We start from the raw sequence: 20,750 nt of genomic DNA, 5'->3' as shown, positions 1-20,750 counted from the left end.
ACTCTGAGTGGAGCTGTAAGGTGTGAGGTGATATATTCTCCCACTACACCAGCTGGCTGCTTGTACAGGAAATGCACAAGCAAACAAGCAGATCTCTACCAAATAAACCAAATGCTGCGCGACTTAATTGGGATGCAATTGTGTCACCTATCACCATCTGTCTGTCACACCTTGTTTATTTGCACCTTTTTGTGTTAGGAAGTGAATAGATGTCTTGGTTCAATTTGTTTGTGTTCTGAACTGACTCAATTATAGTGCTAAATGAATAGGTCAAAGACAATTCAACTCCTTAATTACATTGGATCTCGCGTCTTGGATTTATTTTTTTTGATTTGGTTACATTGCACTTACTCGTACACATATTGAGGCTTGTACATAACAGACTAGACAACAAACTGGAGGAGGAAATATAATACGGATACATAATGTAATAATAATATAAAGAATCCTGGTTGTTGCTAATCTTAACCTTGATGTCAATGAAGCTCAAACAGTCACATTAGAGCTATCATTAAAACACAGCTGTTTACCAGGTATACAGACTTAACTTGAGCCTTTCTGCCTTTGAGTCACGAAAATGTATCGAATAATAATTATATGTAACCAACAAACTATATATTTCAGCCTCGTGGTTGCAATAGAGAAAATGCCAAAGTCAGTAATAGGATTCCCACTCTAGGGACAGTGAACAGTGTTACAGATATTCAAGACTGCAAACATAACACAAAGCATTTTTACTTTATTTTTTCTTGCCATAACTGTGTGATGCGATACCACTCAGACAGTAACACTGGCTTGCATCCTTAAAGGGGAGACACTGCAGTGTAAGCGGATGCACGCCCTAATGGATGCACAAGACATTAAGTGTACCAGAGAAGACAATAAAGGCATCGTCTGGTAAATGCACTGCAATGTTTTGAAACGTCGCCCACTGCAAAAGGAATAAACAGGCTGCTGTAAATCCACGTGGTATTTGTCACCAAATGGAGTAGATATTCAACTACTGAATCATTTGGGGGAGCTTGCGAGCTGAGCAGCATGCATCACGCTTTCAAGTGGGATCTTCGCGGATTTGGTGATGCGGTGGAATGGTGAAATTAAATTGACTTATATGCCTCTGGCTTAAGAGCATCTCGAGAAATCACCATGCTGCGATGGAATCTTAACATCTAAAACATTACAACAACCAAATAACCTGCTCCCTGTTCGTAATGAGTCCCCTCTATGGTTATTTGCATTCAAATGCCTCCACCTTGTCACATATTTTTCTACCACCCGTTGTGCCATGAAATGAAAACCCATTTACAAATCATTCTCCTTCTGATTTGATAAATCAAACTGGTGAAATGAGTGAGTCTCCCAAAATGGTTTGTTTGAATAATTGAGCAGTACTCAATCAGGCGACATTAGGCAGTGGTGGTGGCGGCCCCGCTGTCTGAAATAATTACCACCCAACAACAGACTACACATGGGTGCTGCCCCCGCAGGGGCTCCACATTTGAGACCGATAGATTAGAACAACACCACCCCCCACCACACATATCTCACATGCTTTCATGGACACACACAGCACCTACAATACAGAAACCTGCAGAGAAAACAGGAAGGGAAGAGTCAGAGATGTCACTGCGGTGGGGTATTGTGTTATGTCGGGATTGAATAAATCAAAACCAAAGACCCCCACCCCCCCCCCCATACCCTTTCAAATTTTCAGTAGCCCATTACCAAGAGAATGTATATAATAAGTTATTCACTTCCAATTTATTCAGACATGTTTTATTATGTACACCATCAATCATAAAACAAATGAAAACCCAATTTATTCTAGTAATGTTAGTGTTATATGCAAGCTGGAAGTGCCCTCTGAAATTGCGACAATAAGCAAAATGTTTAAGGGAAATGAAGAATGTTGGGACTTGAATTAGGTTGATATACTGGCTAATGGCTCATACCTTATTAACAGTATACCTTTTGCAGACCACATTTTATTATTCATCTCCTTCATTAGCATAAGTTGTCTTTTTAGATTTAGTCCGTCCATGTACATTAATGTCTAGCTCTCAGCACCATTTAATATGACAAAGTACCTATAATATGTCTTTCTTTTGTGTTATTGGAATTTGACTTCATGTCTTGGAACTATCCAGTCCAGTCTTTCCTGTGCGTCTTGGTTTCACAGTCCGTCCTGTGACAAGCGTTGCTGTTAAGAGAGGCATCTTTATTGTGACAACACAGGAACAGGAAGGTGAATGTGATAGTGGATGAGTGCAGTGATGTTGTTGTCCATGCAAAGGGTCACAAAGCGTGGTGTGTACCAACATGTGACAGGCAGCAAGGCATATGTCTGTGCCAAAGTAGTGTCTGCAACTGAGACTCATGTACTCCGGCTCCGCTGGACGTGATTGACAGCTGGGCCAAAGGGCCTTTGGCTCCTTCCTGATTTTCTTTTTCACTAGAGGTGTCCTCTGGGACTTGGAATCCATGCTACAGTATATCAGCAGAACAGCTTTCGGCTGTAACGAGGATGAAAAACAAACTGAACGCCAAGCCATTTTTTTTTTCTAACTTCATTTCAGTTATGCACCATGCATTTGATTTACATACGACATTTCCTCGAAAACCAGTCACAACTCAGACAACCATGCTGGTGTACTGTGTATGAATGGGTTCATTAAAAAGAGAAAATGGCCTAGATATGTATTTAACTGTTGTTATCAACATGCAGCACGTGTAGATTAAAATGAGGTTAACTTAGGTTAGATGCTTATTAATTAGTCATGCATTATTTTATTTTATGTCGGTGTCTAGATTGTTTTCACCCAAGACACACACTATAAATAAAATATGTATATGTAATATTTAGCAATATATGAGGTGTTGATGCAAAGCAGCCACAATTGATTGCCGGAATTTAAATAATGATCTCTATTGATATGCTTAATTATATTGATGGCTTTTAGTACAGTCATTCCTGAACCAACTTAAAGCTGTGCAGCCTTTCAATTGGTATTCCTTTTCCGGAAAAAAACAGTTGTGACAGAATTGGGAAGTTTTGAAGCTGTAACCTTTTAACTCAGCAGCAGCTAGATCTCACAGAACTTCTGTTCAGAATCCATGAGTATGGCTTTTGCAGGCATTGCTCGACACTTCTTGATGTTCTTGCTCCTTTGATCCCACAAAATCGAGTACAGACATCACTGCCAGGGATACATTAAAAAGCTTGTCCAACAGTGGCAGAATGCCAAATGAAACAGCTCACAAATGGAATTCTAATGTGTAAGGTGTACGTTCAAGATAAATAGAAAAAAAATCAGTTTTTGGCATAATCACCATTCGTCTTTCAAGTTGCTGTCATAATGTCAAGCTTTTTTTTTGTATTTTAGAGTTATGAATTTTCCCATCTCTAAAAGTATGCAGAACTTTCTATTTATTTTTTAGTAGGGCACACTACTGTATAACCCTCTAACAGGAGCATCTACAGTGGCATGTGCTGCCTTTAATGATATATTTTGAAACCATTTTAGCCCTGGTCGTCAATGAAGACCTTGCACCTGTTCTCTAGTCATTTTGTAAAGCCTCATGAATGAGTGTTTGATTCAGTCAATATCCGTGGTCCATTTTGTGTGTGAGCAGCAGCCTCTTTTTATGAAACCAAGGTCTCACCCTGTGTCTGCCACACTGCTGTTTTCATCTGAGGCTTCAGAAGAAAATATTGGCCTCTGCCAAACATGGCAAATATTGTATCCAAGTTGCTTTACTTTTATGACTCTCACGCGCACATGTAATATTCTACATATCCATAAAAATGATTTATGAGCATTATTAGGCAGCAAGAAAACAAGTGTTCACTCAGCTTAAAACTCATGTTTTCACACTGAGATTAGCTCTCTTATGGTATTGCATTTAACATTTGGTTGCAACATTCTCCGTGGCTATTCAAGGTTCCCAGAGGATCAATGGTAATGATTTGGCGACCATCTGAGTTTACCTCTAGCGCATTAATACATTTTTATTGCTAATACTGTGCTTGCACACAAGAAACCTTAATGGACTCAGCTCATTCATACTCCCCAGAGGATGAACCTAGTATGGTTGCATTATTGACTTATTATAAAGTGGACTCAAGCAAAAGCCTCAGGCCTGAATTTTTCTGCAACCACAGTGTGGGTTTACACTGGTGTTTAATGTGTGTAATGGGCTTAAAAGCGGTATCAGTAGTAATTTTCCCCCCATTCAACACTCTTGCTTTGTAAGTTTGTTTTGGAAGTCACTATAGGGCTGTTTTAATTTTTAATGCTTGATCTTTCAGTTATTGTTCTAGACCTTCATTTTTTTCTTGCTAGTTATTCTTACCCGTGTATATTGTGCTGTAAATCCTAACTGGATTTACACCTTCTAACATTTATCTGCGGAGATCAAAGAATGAGCCTGTAACACCCTGGAGGAGGGGGGGGGGAGGGGTACAGCTATATTATTAAAGACTGGAAGATTGCTCATTCTTGCGAGGCTGTCCACTTGATAGAATTGTCTTTGGACTTTCAAATTAAAGAACGGTGTCAGAGGTCGGTATGGCGAGGGGGCGGCTGTAGCCTCAGAGCCAATATCTGGTTCCCATAATGGAATCTGATGAAACTTCAAACTAATCAAGTGAGTGAGCTACAGTTTAAGTAACAAAGCCCCCTTCTCCCTGCATGGTGTCTTGCAGTGCTGCGCGATGACTTCAGACAGAACCCAGTGGACATGGTGGTGTCGGTCGGGGAGACGGCCAGTCTGGAGTGTCAGCCTCCCCGCGGGCATCCTGAACCCACCACCTTCTGGAGGAAAGATAAAGCTCGTCTGGACCTCAAAGATGAAAGGATCACGGTGTGTTACTCCCTCTATACCTTCTACATGTATACTCTTATGCTCCATTTTCAAATGTACCTGGAACTGTGTTGCAGTGGAAGCACGTCGTATCGAACCGATGTTTTAATATATAACATGTTCTTTTTGTCAGGTCCGGGGAGGAAAGCTGACCATCTCAAACACCAAGAAGTCTGACGTGGGGATATATGTGTGCGTGGCGGCTAACATGGTCGGAGAGAGAGAAAGCGAAAAGGCTCAGCTGTCAGTGTTTGGTAAGAAGTTTGGCATACACTGTTTCACCTGGTTCGAAACAATTATTAAAGGTGGAGTCAGCGATTCTGGAGAAGGGTTTTATACATACCCTTTGTTTACACGCCCGTTTACGGAGCCTAGGCTGTGCATTAACACCAGTTTCGATTCAGCTCACACACAGTACGGACTGGTATCGGATAGTGTTGTCCGAAAATGCTGACTGCACCTTTAAGCATTACTTTTTTTCTTCAGGTATTTGCACTTGCACATAGAGGCTGCGTTCCAAATTGCATACTCTTTTCTTTTTTCTATTCTACATACTACATCTGACAATAAAAATAATCTAATGCAGCGGCAGTTGGCATACAATCGGGACATTATTTTTAAGCATACTAAATCTGACCACAAGTCAGACATTCCAAATCTTTTTTTCTACCATGCTAAATAGCAGAAAGTATTTGGAATTGGAACGCAGGGAGAATGTTAACCTATCAGTCAAACCTATATTTGAACACTTATTTTATGTCTTCTGCCCACATCTAGAGAGACCAGTGTTTGTTCAGCGGCCCGTGAACCAGGTGGTCTTAGTTGATGAGAGTGTAGAGTTCAGGTGTCAGGTCCACGGTGACCCAGCGCCCACACTGCGCTGGAAAAAGGAGGATGTGGATATTCCCCGCGGCAGGTGAGCGAGATATGTGTGTGTGTGTGTGTGTGTGGTGCATATGTCTGTGTCTGCATGTGTTTCTGCGTGCGTATATTTATGCAATAAAAGTCATAATAGATAACTGTTGAAGCCCAGCTAATGAGTCCCACTAGAAGAAAAAAAAAAGATTCCACATTTTGCTCAAGGAAGGTTTTCATCAGTGTGGTGAAAAATAATTCATGAGCTGAATCTCATTATTTGCTGTTTTAAGTACTGAGCTGAAAGTCTATCTATTGATTACTTTTGACAATTTATTTTCTGTGTGTGTGTGTGTGTGTGTGTTAGCTTGTGATGCTGTTGCATTGGATAGCATCATACTGTAAGATGTCCCTGCGGTTTGGTTCACCCACAGCATGAGCACACATTAATTGCAATCCAATCCCCAATAGAACACTTACTTTTTTAAGACGTTATTGGCCTTTCATGTGGGTCTTAATAGTTACTGCTCAGCGCTTTATGCTTTTAATTACACCATGTCTCATTATGCAATCTAGCCATCCATCAAAACCTTTTAATTTCTTCGCTGGGTTTTTTAGTAGTCTTTATGTAAGGCATTGCAGAAATCTGAAACAGTGCCTTTCCATATTTTTTCATAATCTACGGTTAAGTCATGGCTCTGAACTGTGTTCCTGCTTTTTGACTGATGTACATTTGGCAGCTAAAACTAATTATAGATTATGTTCTCGGATATGCATTCAATTACTATTTGAATTGCTATCAAGTAAATCAGGCGTAGTAAGTAAATCAAATACAGCAGTTTCAGCTAAATGTGGGCTTCTATTAAAAATGTCTCCCCCTTTACATAGAGCGACATTTACGTGTGATACAAGTACATTTTTTATTTATTTATTTTTTATACAAGTTAATAGCATGGCAAGATAGATTGATAACTTTGTTAACCAATGGGCAACATTAGATCCGAACGCAGGCACTGATTGGCTCAATCATTTTGTGACTGGCCCCTTCCCAGGGATATTGGAGAAAGTCCTGACTGATCTGCGGGAGCAAAAACAAAGTGAATCTTGTGAGATCAGTCTGGTCTCGCTAACCAGGCTAACACATTTAACCAACAGCTTCTATATGAAAACAGAAATGTTCCCTAGTTGGTGTGTCATGCTGTTAGAATAAGATGTGGGCTGGATTATAATATAACTGCCTGTCTCTCTGTCTGGCGGTCCGTCTGCCTTTATACCTGCCTGTTGTCCCTCCCCTCTATACCTCAGCACCCCTTGACTCTCCAAACATGTCCTACTTTTCAAACCTGTGCCTCGCCTCACTTCCTCCATCCTTGCACTTCTTTCATTCTTCTCTGAAACCCCTCGGCCTCCTGGGAAGTCTGCTATCTGGGTCAGAGATATGCTGTGAATGGAGTGGAGTCCTCCTCAGCAGAGCACACTCACTCTGGACAGAGCCCCCCCCCCCCACACACACCTCCCACCCCCATCAATATTCTGCCCACACCCCTTTTGCAACATCTATTTCAGATGTGACTTTTTCTCACCCCCTCATGCCATTTCTCTGCCTGACTTGTCTTCCTATCTCCGCATCAGTATGGCTGGCTTGACAATTTCACAGGATCTCTCATGCCAAAGGGGACCCTAGAGAGGAAGAGGGCCTGACTTCTTGCTCCCTCTAGCATACACATTCTTTCTGTAGACCCTATGAGGAGCTTATCCAAACTCTGGTAGCTGAGATGTTTCTCTCAACTGTGCCAGTGCCGCCTTGCAGTTTGCGGCTCTTGGTGGATACACACTGATGCATGGAACATTTCTATGAATTAGTCATCTCTTACCGCTCGGCTCATTCATCAAATCCGGTTTGTCAGACCGTGCCACTCCCTTACTCCCAGACTGTTTGTCTATCTCTCTCCCCGAGTCTCTGTCTCCCTCTATTTTGCTTGCTCTCTCTCCCACAAACACACACATGCACGCACGAACACGCATTGTATAGCATATTGCACAGTCCACACACCACAGTGGGTGGCTCATCTTTATAAATATTGAAATAGTGGAAAAGCCAGGGGTTCCAGCTGAAAGCACCTTTCATTTTGCCATGCCTTCATCTCAGCATAATTGCTCCCCCTCCTTTTCTTCTGCCTCTGTAGCTGAGTGTGTGTGTGTGCAGCGGGGAGTCTTAATTGCCTTAGAAAGTCTGTCTTTATTCTACAAAAAAAAATTGACACAACCTTTTATGAAAGCTCTCATCCGAAGCATCAAAACAAGTTTAAGAAAAAAAACCTTTAATTCAATTCCAGCGTTACTTCATTGAAATCATCATTTTGATTATTGTTATTGATGCGGTGTTATGAACTCAAGCTGACTGGATGTCACGTGACTCCTATCTGTCTCCAGGTACGATATCCGATATGAAAAAGAGGACTTTGTGCTGAGGATAAAGAAAGCGTCAGTCAGTGACCAGGGAACTTTCGCCTGCCTAGCGGAGAACCGTGTGGGTAAACTGGAGTCCACGGCCTACCTGACCATCAGAGGTGGGTAACTCGCAGCAAAACTCATAACCCATTTTTTTTCTGTTTGTATCTCCCAAAGCAGGCCACAGGACAATCAGTCCTTTATTACCCACTTTACGAGCGTTATTGCCCCCCTGCTGAAAGGCCCTCAGCTTTTCTTTCATATAGCGGGGCCCGTGTAGTTGATTGTTTCAGATCTCCAGCTAGGCTCCAGATATGAACAAACCCAACCAGCCTTAAGTGAAGTGTTATGATTTCTCCTGGGGGGCCCATTCTCTATCCACTCACCCACTCAGTGCAGTGTTTACACCATATCAATGGGAGGAGATCCATTTAATAGTAAATGGTTGATATTGTGAAAATACAAAAAACAATATTGCTATATGGCAAGGCATATCCCCTCTGCTCTGTGAAAACATTGTTCACATAAATTAGATAAAGATGAGATAAGTAATAGTTGACTCGGAACCAACACACTTATTTTACCCTGGGATGAATACTTCATACATCCTCATACATACTGTACATCACAGTTCCTTCCGTTCATTCCTTCTTTATTCTATTCTATGAATTGGAATGCTACAGTATTCTTGTCCCCATTACTCATGCATGGATTGTCTCATACCATGAAAATATTTCCAGACGCAATCTTAAGATTGGTGTTGGAGCCAAAAACGAGGCAAATTTTGAGCCATAAATACCTCATGTCAAGCCACATGTTTGCTTGTGATTGTGTAAAATATTATAAGACATTCATAGTGAGTCAAAACAGATCATATTTTTCCATACAGAGAAGATTACTGATTACTGAAGATTATGTTCATTATACATTTTTGTTTATTTTTTACCGATTGAAGTCAGTTATTGAGTTGATAGGTTCAACAAAAGGTATTCATGAGAGTCAGCCAGATGTCGATGATTTTAATTTCGTAAATACAGTAATTTGCCGTTTAATCAATATAATCTATTCTAACCCTGCCCTTGTAAAAGGTCAGTTTTATATGCATCATATAGGTGGAGTCAGTGATTCTGGAGAACGCATGTTGTCAAAATCACTTTTTGTCAAAATCAGTGAAATATCTCCTCACAATCCGCTACCAGTCCATACTGAAATACCTGTTTACAGAGCCTAGGCTTTGTGATAACCAAGGACATTTATTCAGTGGACACACGTGCATACTGACAGGTAGCGGATTGTGAGGAGATATTAACTGATTTTGACAACAAGCGTTGTCCAGAATCGCTGATTCCACCTTTAATATACAAGCAGATCTGTTAACTGTATGAATGTGTTATTCCCGTGACATAAGCTAAACAATTTGCTCGGGTGGTGGCTTTTGGCATTTGTTACCATTCCCCCTTTTGTTGCCAAGGTACTATTTCCTTGAGGCCCATCATTCCATCACCTGCTTTAGGTGACTGAGCTCCTCCCTACTCCCCCGCCCTGAGCTTCATGGATGGAAACCAAACCCCATCTCATTCATTTCTGATTTTCATTCTTTTTTCTTTTGTATGTCCCTTCTGTCCTACTTCTCTGCTCTCCTTCTCTCTCTGTGTTGTGTGCGCATCTCACCCGCACCATTGTTGTGTCACCAGCTCGCCCCGTTGGTAAGTAAGAGCTGATCCCATTGTGCATGCGCTGCTTTTTTTCAGTTTTTTTTGGATCACTCACAAGTATGCATGTACAGCTTGTGGCATTCCACAAACACATTCATCACAATAATATATTGGAAATGCATATCTACATTGTTTCTATCAACCCCTGACCTCCCGTAGAAGTTAATTTGATTTGATCCGTGGATTTTCACTTTTTTTCAACATGGGGGTCCACTTACAGTATTGTTGATTTGATTGAGTTTAAAAACTTGAGTAGACAATACGCTAAAGGCACCTTGTTGAAGGTGGAGTACGCGATTCTAGAGGATGCTTGTTGTCAATATCACTTTTTGTTAAAATCTGTGAACATCTCCTCACAATCCACTACTTGTCCGTACTACTGTGTGTGCACAAGTAGCCGATTGTGAGGAGATATTCACTGATTTTGACCCAAAAAAGTATACACAACAAGCATTCTCCAGAATCACTGACTCCACCTTTATTTAGCCGATGTCATTCATTCAGATGTTGTGGCAGCTGGATAAATGGCTTGTGTGATTTTGTAGATACAGTTTGTGAACCAATACCAAACACCTAGTGCATGGACCTTTTAGATGGCAGCTGAACCTTCAGTCTAATCATTTTCCTTTTTTAGAATAGTTCTCCTGTAACATGTAATTGGAAGTGTGTGCAAATTTTTCTGCCATTGTGTTATGGTTTATTTCACCTTCAACCTTTAGAGGCGCCCCAGTTTGTGGTGCGACCCCGTGACCAGATTGTGGCGCAGGGCCGAACGGCTACTTTCCCCTGCGAGACCAGGGGGAAACCTCAGCCCACTGTCTTCTGGCAACGAGAGGGCAGCCAGGTGAGGGGACTGATTTATTTGACTAAATGTACTAATTTCTGTGTAAAGTTTATCAAACTTAAATGACAATATCTTTATCCGTGCATTATGATTGGGAAGCAATGATTCTTCTTTCAGGCTCACCTTGCCTTTCAGAAATGCATTCTGACATAGCATCCGGGGTTACTTATCTGAAATATATATCCTAAAATAAAAAATGGCCAAGGATCTGACTAAAAGGATTATAGCCGAGTGTGGTTCTGCTCCACATGCAGATAATGAAGTGGTCATTTATCATCAATCTACACCAGTCTGACTGGCCAATTTCACTGCGCTAGAAACAATGTCATGTGCTGCATTAAGAGTCATTAGACCCTAATGAAAGCAGGCTAATGTCCTTTCCTGCCCATCAGCTTGTCTGCTTGGGGTGCAGAAAAAGCGGACTACGCTGATGCCTCAATTTCAGCACCATGACTGCAGGTTATTACAGCAGCTGGGTTATTATCACTCTGGGGGTAAACTGCCATTCAGAACCGTGTGGTAAAGGAGACACTGACCCACTTTCCCTAACTGAATTGTACATAATGGAATATGTAAGCACGTTGGAGGCATAGTGTATCTTGAGTACAACAGTGTTTTCATTAAAGTCATTGGGACAAAGATTTGAAATGTCAGTCTTTCCCCGTTGAGAAAATGTTCAGACAATCAACACTCATTTAAGATGGTTTAACTAAATATCAGTGACAGAAACATCATTGTCTGCTTCAAATAAAAATATGTTAATGTGCCTGACTATTATGTGACCATGAGCTAACATGTATCTTCAGAAAAGAAGAAGAAAAGAAAATCCATAAATTGATCCATGCGGGACAACCTGGATGAGTCTAATAAACCTTGTCGGAAAGATCTGATTTTTTTAACTATTATAGAGTCAATCAATTTGACATTGTTTTCTGAATTCTACCAAGAGAGCTACTGTCGATGTGTAGGATATGGGAAATAACAGTTCCTGTGATCTATTTATAGAGAAAAAAGAGGCAGGAGAAGATGGCTTGGAATGTATTAAAAATATATGAATGTCAATTAGAAAGTAAAGGTAAAAAAATAGTCTTCTTCAAAGGTGGATCCATTAAAATGGATTGTGTACCTTTGGGTGAACTAGAAAGGTTTTTCATCCCACTTTGTCCATTTTACGACCCACTTTCCCTCCCTGTAGGATCTTCTGTTCCCCAGCCAGCCGACACAGGGAGATAGCCGGGTTTCTGTGTCCGTGAATGGAGAGCTGACCATTTCATCTGTGCAGCGCTCTGATGCGGGCTATTATATCTGCCAAGCCCTCACTGTAGCAGGCAGTATCATGGCCAAGGCCCAGCTTGAAGTAGCAGACGGTAAGGCTCGATACACACACAATCACACACAAATACACACACACACACACACACACACACACACACACACACACACACACACACACATCCTTGTATTTATATCTTTGTGAGGACACTTATTGACATAATGCATTCCCTAGCCCCTTACCCTAACCTCAACCGTCACAACTAAACGCCTACACATAACCCTTCCACTAACCCCAAATTCATTCTAACATGAACCTTGAAACCAAGTCTTATCCCCAAAACAGGCCTTTGAAAAAGTGAGGACCAGGCTTAATTTCCTAATTTTACAAAAATGTCCTCACTGCGATGGTCAAAAGCTGATATTGGTCCTCAAAAAGATGCCTGTACAAGAACACACACACACACACACATGGATATGGTTTATCTTAATAGTAGACAAATACAAATACCTACTTTTTATTTCTTGTTGTGTGATTTAACAGCACCAACATGTGCTGATAACAATTATGTTTAATTATGTTGTACTTTCATTCTATTGTTACCCTGTTAGGTACATTATGCATCAGGGAGTTGCGTGCACAGTTAGTAGTAGCAGCCAAAACACATGGCTTGTTTGCATGGCTCAATACCCAGGTAATTTGAACAACTTAAAGCTATTACCTTTTTTCCTCCCACGATATAATCAAGAGGAATTTCTACAAATAACTTTTAGATGAAAGTAACAGCACTGCTTTTCTGATTTAAATAACGTGTAAAACATTGACAAGGTGAACTTATAATGACAACAGTTTTGTAATTACGGTGTACATATACTCATAGTATGATTTATTTTCAGGAGTATCTGCAGACTTTCAAGTATCTGGATGTCTTGACAGCCAACCTTTTCTTGATGTTCTTCTCGTATATTATTTTAAAATCAGACACATTCTACTTAAATACTCCATCTGGCGAAGCATACTAAATCCATGCATTATAATTTTGGAGCCTTGTCAATTAGTTTTCTGCATTCCATGTTGATGGCATTTCTCATTGGGATCCATACTTGGCTTTGAAATTTTTTACAAAAACACACATACACCTGCAGCATTGTGCAAATGTAATGAAAGATTGACTAACAGTATATGGGATGCTATTTGCACGCCCACACTCACATGGGCGAAGAAGATGCATCTTTGTGTTCTGAAAGCCAGTCACCCACAATCCTCCCCTTCATTATCACCTCACTTGAATGGTCCGAAAAAAGGCTGAAACTGTGTAAAATAAAACCTGTCTCCTTGATGGAGAGACACTTTACACTTTCTTTTTTTGACAGAGCTTTAATGTCAGCATTAAGTGCAGGGCCGCTGCCAGCCGGGAGCTGTTTATGTCCTTCTCCCATTTGTTTCTTGGCTTTTTCCTCCCACACATTATTAAATTAACATCTGTTGGAAGTGTTTTTTTGGAGAGGAAATGACTCCTGTCCTGTCACCCAGAGTAGATGGATCAATATCACAATGTTCGCCGTAGAGCTCGGGCGATGCGAAAATTGCACTTGATTGATGGTTGTAAACAAAGGCTTCCTATATAACAAAGTGGTATAAGTAGTATTAGAAGCTTCCGCAGTGCTGTTATACTTAAGATTAGGGGCGTCCAAAAGAAACTTCCTATGGGTTCAAATATAGACTTGTGTTCTACCCTGGGCGTTGCCTTGGATGTTCAATTATCCATTTACTTGACTTGAGAGCGTGACGGTAAAGCAACATAAAGGCGGAGCTATAGTGCTTCTAGTGAGCTTTAAAGCTCACCTTATATGCCAAAGTTTTACATTGTTGTTCCACATTAATATGGGTCCGGTGTTTCTAGAGACTCCTGAAGTATGAGGAAAAACAACCCTCTCTCTTTTTCTCCACCTCCAACCTTATGAAAACCTGTTCTCAAAAACCCCAGTCAGATTTTCTCCCTGTTATGACGTCCCGACCAGAAAATGTCACCCCCTTCCTTACCAACCTAACTTATGAGCTGGTGGGCAGTGCCTGTGCCCCTTACGATGGTCTGGCCAATCAGAGCAGACTGGGCTTTTTGGAAGGCGGGTCTTAGAGACAAGCTCTAAAACGGAGCGTTTCAGACAGAGGTTGAAAAGATATTTAGCATTGACACTGTGACACATATATAGAGTGTTTGCACACTTCACCATGACAACAGTTTCTGCAAGATATATATTATAATTCTGAACCTAGAAATAAGCATAATATGTTACCTTTAATGCACACATCAACCCCTGCATAGACAATCTTGTAAACTGAGAAAGAGTAAGAATTTAAACAGAAGTGTGAGGATTCAAACAGAGGCCTTTTGTTTGGCCATTGTACGCTGAAAACTGCTAAAAGCCAACTAGACATCGATAGATTTGCTGGAGAAGTGGTTTGACAATTTTCTTCGGCGGTGAAACTGGGTCACCTTTTGTATCCATTGTAAATGCCCCGAATCCAAGCTGACCACAGGCGCTGCCATCCAGGCACACGCAAGCTACACTTTTTTTTATTTTTAAATCCATTTTTCAAGCCTACAGGGGGTAGAGTGTTTAATACTAGATTGATTTTAGCGTAGTGTGGTATCACTTCAATCTGACACAGTGGATGCTTGGAGGCTGAAGTGGCCGCTGGCGTGACGTTTGATCAATGAGTACAAACCAGGACATCGAAAGTTAGCTTTTCAACTCTAGTGTCGGAGCAATAGTGTAGCAGTATTAGTGGTATCAGTCGAAAATCAATGCTCGGATTAGATACACTCATCCAGCCAATGTTTTGATGATCAACATTCACTCAGTAACAGGGATACAACAAGTAATTAAGTCAACCCTATATCTGCAAATGTGCTGTAAAAACAATTGTGTTTATTTTACCGCCCGATTGGTCTCTGGTATATAACTAATTTCGAAAAACACATGCACAATTTTATTATTGCCTTTGTCACTAAAGTAGTGGACTGTGAGATTGCATTTCAAACAGGGCCACAACTAAATTAGGGACTGTAATATTGCAATATACAATATGTTGTTGTTTGCGTTCAAATCACCGTGGGTATTGATACCTTGCTGTGCAGTAGATGATATGTTTTCCTGAGAAATCAATGTTAGATTTTCTTCTGCTAGTATGAAGACTACTCTATGAAGTCAACTACAGTTCCCTATGTAAAACTGATTCGTAAAGCAATTTCTTCACAACACTTTAACATATCAATTACATTTGTATCAACACATATAGCTGATGGTTTATAATGCTACATCAATGCAAACCTCTAAATAAACTGGCATACCACAAGTTGCTCTACTCTGCTCACTGTCCCTTCACCTACTATACCTAATTTCTGTCTTCCTATTCTGCTTGAATTGCCGTGTTCCTCATTGTGTTGAAGGAGGTGTGATGGGAGCTAAGGCAGAAGAAACGTGCTGTAAACACTTGTGCGAAAACGGAGGCAGACGTGATAACAGTGGAGAGCAGCAGTGAGGAAATTGGAACAGGAGATGGTAGTTACAACAAGGCCTAGAAAGCTTCGACACTCCAGAAATTACTGTTGCAGAGTGCAGGGGGCCATTCACTGGATGGAACAACATGCTTTAAAAAGCCTTAAAAGAGATGAATTGTTGTTCTGCTCGGCATGCTAATTTAGAGTTTAGTTTAGTTTAGTTTTGTGTGTGTGTGTGTGTGTGTGTGTGTGTGTGTGTGTGTGTGTGTGTGTGCGCGTGTGTGTGTGTGTGTGCGTGTGTGTGTGTGTGTGTGTGTGTGTGTGTCTGTGTCTGTGTGTGTGTGTGTGTGTGTGTGTGTGGTGGGGGCAAAGATGCCTAAAGGAGGAGGAGGTGCTACCATGAGCAGGAAGAGAGAGGACAGGCATGAAAGTGTTGAGAGGTGTTATAAAGAAGGTATGGTAATTAGCACCAGGGGTGAAGCCTCGTTAATCCTCACCTAGTAATTAAAGCTCAAAGGTGTGATGCAGTGCCACGAGCACACTGTCCTATAGTGTGGAAAAAGGCTCACAAAACAGTCACTTTTCCCCACAACAAATCCGACAGATTGAACCCTACCATCTTGTGCCTGCAACCACTTATGCAATTACCGCAATCACAAATTAACACCTTGTGATAAGGTCATGTCACCCCTGTTTTTCTCTTCTCGGGCAAATCAGGAAAAAATCTAACCCGCTATAAAAAGAGAGTCATTTGGTTACATGCCACGATCATGACATCATAATTACAGTGCTCGGGAAAGGCATTCAAATATTGGTTCCCTGTTTTTCCCTGATTATTATCCTTAGCCCTGAAGGACCGCCCACCACCCATCATCCGGCAGGGCCCGTCCAACCAGACGCAGGCGTTGGGAGGTGTGTCTCTGCTAGGTTGTCTGGCATCGGGCGACCCAGAGCCGACAGTCACCTGGCAGAAGAATGGGGCCAGTTTGCTTGGAAAAGACCCACGGTTTTCACTGCTGGAGCATGGAAGCCTTCAGATCCAGAGTACTAAGGTGGGTAACGTGAAGTGCATTGCAGAGAGATGAATATACATAGGAGTTAGCACGTAGCATTCCACATGTGGCACAAACAATATGAAGTTGTAATCAATGATGACAAAGTATCTGTTAAGCTATCCTCGGTTAAACTGTATGACAGCTATCATCCTGATTTGATAAGGTATAATGGCCAAGATTCCCTTCCCTTATTTTTGCTTTACCTGAATTGGAACAGTGCAGGCAACTGCGGCAATCAACTTTCACTTTCACGCATTGCTTTTATCAGGGGATCCTCAGGAATAATTAGCAAAATCAAAGGATTGTTAATTAATCTTTGAGAGAATGTTTTGCCCTCAAACTGTTCTACTCAGCGTCATGTCAGTTGAATCTCCGGTAGATGTGTGCATACAAATAACCACACTGTTCAAACATTCCACAATTTCTGCTTACATTCTATGAAAACAGTGCAATACAATGTTTCTCCTTCAATGAGAAGCTCACGTCCACTCAGTACTAATTCTACAGCAATGACTTGTTTTGCTAACCTGTCAATAAGAACGGTTGTGGAGAGAAAAAAAATACATTTTCCTACACAAAAAAACAGACATACTAGACATAGACATGCACTTATTCTTCTATTTCATGCGAACGACCATGAAAGAGAAATTCTCTCATCTGCCGGCTGATGTCAGCTGAATGTAATTCAACTGGACAAGTGCAGTCAGGTTGCTTTTAAAAGATGAATAGGCACTATTGATTTTTTATAAGTTGTTAAATGCTGCTATTTAGCCTGAATCTCTAAGGCTGCAGTAAGACCCAAGGACTCAAGGACATGGACTTGCAATATACAGTGTCCTGCCGGAGTGCTCTCCGTGTGTCACTCTCGCTCTCCTGAGGGAGATAGCCATGGTTGTCAGTCGCTCCTAAGGCGTTTGCCAATATGAAATAGATTGTCGTATCACTTATATCCCTGTGTCAGCACATACGATGATAATGTTGATGGTTCTGGGAATGGAGGGGATGGTGACTATTATTGGAAGAAATCAATTAAGAAAATTAATGTGAGCTCTTACTGGGCCCAGTTTTTTTTCATTGGCCCGTGTTAAAAGTTTCCTCTCATCCACTCAACGGCTTTTCTGGAGCCAAATGCAGGCCAGTGGAGGTTAATGCATTTCTACTGTACTTCGAGCTGTGAACCGTCCTCCTGAAGCCCAGAGTGAGATAAGAGTGTGTAGAAACCATCAGGGATCGTTTGTTACAATGGCTTTTTTGGATATGGTCGAATACACCCACAGATCACTTTCCAAAGCCGTGATTTTTTGTGATTTGGGTGAGCGGAGAAAATCTTTACAGGTCAGCTACAGACAGCTTCAACTAACTCTTTGGTATTTTAGTGTTGAAATTTGTTACAAGCATAGACGGTATGGTTAGGACTCAAAGGTGGAGTCAGCCATTTTGGAGAATGCTTGTTGTCGAAACCACTTTTTGTCAAAATCAGTAAATATCTCTTCACAATACGCAACCTGTGTGCGTTGAAATAAGATCCAGTGTTATTACTCAGCCTAGGCTCTGTAAACAGGCATCTTGCTAGCTATGGTGGGGAACCGTTGCTTACATAGTGCATACACAGTCCAGATAGGTAGGATATTCACTGATTTTGACATACATTTGATTTTGACAACAAGCAATCTCCAGATACACACCTTTGACTGAAGCTTGTTTTCACCTTAACACTATAATCTGTCTTCCTCAGCTGTCTGACTCGGGGTTGTACACCTGCGTCGCTAGCAGCTCCAGTGGAGAAACATCATGGAGTGCCTACTTGGACGTCAGAGGTCTGCTTCAGTGGACATATGAAAAATTCAACACAATTCTATGCATGTTTAGCATAAGATTAGTTTAATGGGCTTTTCATTCCTTTTCATTCTGTCTCTCTTTTATTTCCTCCTCCTTTTTTTTGTCAGACTCCACCGACCTGGTGGACTTCATGTCTCACAATGCGACGGCTCTCCCAGGGCCGCCCTCTAAGCCAGAGGTCACCGACGTTACCAAGAGCAGTATCTCGTTGTCATGGGAACCGGGGCCGGAGGCGGGCTCCCCAGTGTCCTCCTATGTCATCGAGGCCTTCGGGTATGTCTGTGACCTGTGGCCTCCAGCTACATTTAGTGACCCCCCCCCCCCCCAATAGTAACAGATGTGGGGTGTTTTTTTTTCTAGGGTATTCAATCAAGCCGGGGCAAAGTCAAGTCAAATATTCCGGATGGCTTTTTTGACTTTTACAAAGATTTTTTTTTACAATTCATTTCACTTCAAGAGTGCAACATGTTCCGGTATTTACATTTGAATTGCTAATTGTTTGGCACATGAAAGTGCACTTCAAGCGGAAAATGATTGGCACAGGAAAAAATCAATTTTTTTTCTTTTCTTTCAAAACAGTCGACTGAAAGAATAGCACTTCAGAGGCGTAGCTTGTCTCGTGATTGTTACACTTATTGCTCTTTTTGATGATGGCAGGACAGTTTTTCCAAAAGATTACACAAGTGACTATGGCATGTTATTTGCTGTGTTTGCTCCAGCTATGCTTTGCTCTGAGCTATAGATCTCCTCTAAAGTGATGAAAAGATTCTCCATAAATCATTTGGGATTTAAAGGTGGAGTCAGTGATTCTGGGGAACACCATGTTTAGAAAATCACTTTTTGTCAAAATCAGTGACTATCTCCTCGCCATCCGCTACCTCACCGCCTGTGTTTGCGCTGAAAAGAAATCCGGTGTTAATACAACATCTGTGTAAACTAAACTGGTATGTAAACAAAGCATATGTAGACAAGGGGGGACAAATATAGCTAGCAACATGCCAGTTTACATAGCCTAGGCTGTGTTTGAAAACTGGGTTCTTTTTTCAGCACTCACAGTATGTACACAGCGGATCGTGAGGAGATATTCACTGATTTTGACCCCACATTTTGACAGCAACAAGCATGCTTCAAAATTGCTGACTGCACCTTTAAATGACGTTCTTTCTACAGTCAGTCGGTGAGTAACAGCTGGCAGACGGCAGCAGACCATGTGAAGACCCCCGAGTTCACGGTGAAGGACCTACGACCCAACACTGTCTACCTGTTCATCATCAGGGCAGTCAATGATCAGGGGCTCGGTGACCCCAGCCCCATGTCTGAGCCTGTCCGCACTCAAGGTACAGAAATATAACAATGGATTTGAATGGATTCTCAGTTATCAATGCTTTTCCACTATTACAAGCCTGAATGTCTTTTTCTTTCCCCCAGACATTAGTCCCACTGCACAGGGAGTGGACCACCGTCGAGTGCAGAAGGAGTTGGGGGATGTGGTGGTCAGCATGCACAACCCTGTGGTCCTTAGCTCCACCTCCGTGCAGGTCACATGGACTGTGAGTATTTGTAACTTTTGAAAATGTAATGCCGATGTATAGTAGGTTTGCCTTTTTCTGCATTCAGAGCAGCAAAACAAATCTTGCCTAAGCCTGTTTGAGAACTTTATATTTGGGCATGTCGCTATGTTTTTGGATTAGATGGCAAACACACACACAGACAGCTACACATTCACAGCCAGAACAGCAGGTGCTCCGTCTATTTAGAACGGTTTCAGGTGATGCAGGAATCAAGAGTAAAGTTTCAATTTAGGAAAAATACATCACCATTAGCTGCTACATGTGTCACTTCTGGAAGGCAGTTTGCAGCCATGCCTTTTATCTGGGAAATGTTATTTCTGTCTGTGAGCAAGGTGTCCCTATTGCCTGCCTCTGTAGGTTAATGACACACCTAGGATGGGCTTACACTATACTCTGCTATTTCATGCTTGTCAGTGCGACAACCATGTACTGTAATTCGGCTTGAAAAGTGACACAGTGACAGGATAAACCCTGAGTCTGTGGCCAATCTGAGTGGATCCCCGTACGCTATTAGACCAGGCACCATTTGTGTGGAAAGAAGCACCATTCGTTATCCAATGTCATGTCAAAAGTTTCTATATTAAAGTTGTGGGAACACTTGGATTTTGTCTAGGAATGTCCTTTGGGAACATTCTCACAAAAATGGACATTTTCCATTTTGGATTTCATATTGCAGTCAACTTTAATTGGACTATCTGTTACTCTGCTCAATTTCAGATGACAAAACATAGGTGCTTGACATGGTGTCATTTGTATAGCGGCCTAGTTGTCACCATAAG

General features: G+C 41.5%; 1 protein-coding gene across 1 annotated transcript in view; it reads left to right on the top strand.

Moving 5' to 3' along the window:
- LOC307261038 (roundabout homolog 2-like) overlaps positions 1-20,750 on the top strand; it is a gene marked incomplete at its 3' end in the record, with an annotated part of 92,473 nt that overhangs the window by 42,487 nt on the left and 29,236 nt on the right. The window contains exons 3-14 of the mRNA XM_080041475.1: positions 4,706-4,863; positions 4,997-5,117; positions 5,641-5,779; positions 8,152-8,288; positions 9,864-9,875; positions 10,604-10,728; positions 11,924-12,095; positions 16,353-16,558; positions 18,297-18,378; positions 18,508-18,673; positions 19,571-19,737; positions 19,829-19,950. Coding sequence (XP_079897601.1) covers positions 4,706-4,863; positions 4,997-5,117; positions 5,641-5,779; positions 8,152-8,288; positions 9,864-9,875; positions 10,604-10,728; positions 11,924-12,095; positions 16,353-16,558; positions 18,297-18,378; positions 18,508-18,673; positions 19,571-19,737; positions 19,829-19,950 — 1,607 coding nt within the window. The remainder of the gene's footprint in view (positions 1-4,705; positions 4,864-4,996; positions 5,118-5,640; positions 5,780-8,151; positions 8,289-9,863; positions 9,876-10,603; positions 10,729-11,923; positions 12,096-16,352; positions 16,559-18,296; positions 18,379-18,507; positions 18,674-19,570; positions 19,738-19,828; positions 19,951-20,750) is intronic.

Source organism: Ammodytes marinus, assembly GCF_949987685.1.
Source record: "Ammodytes marinus genome assembly, chromosome: 14".
In the NCBI taxonomy this organism is placed as follows: Eukaryota; Metazoa; Chordata; class Actinopteri; order Uranoscopiformes; family Ammodytidae; genus Ammodytes; species Ammodytes marinus.
This window is presented reverse-complemented; position numbering and strand designations above follow the sequence as displayed.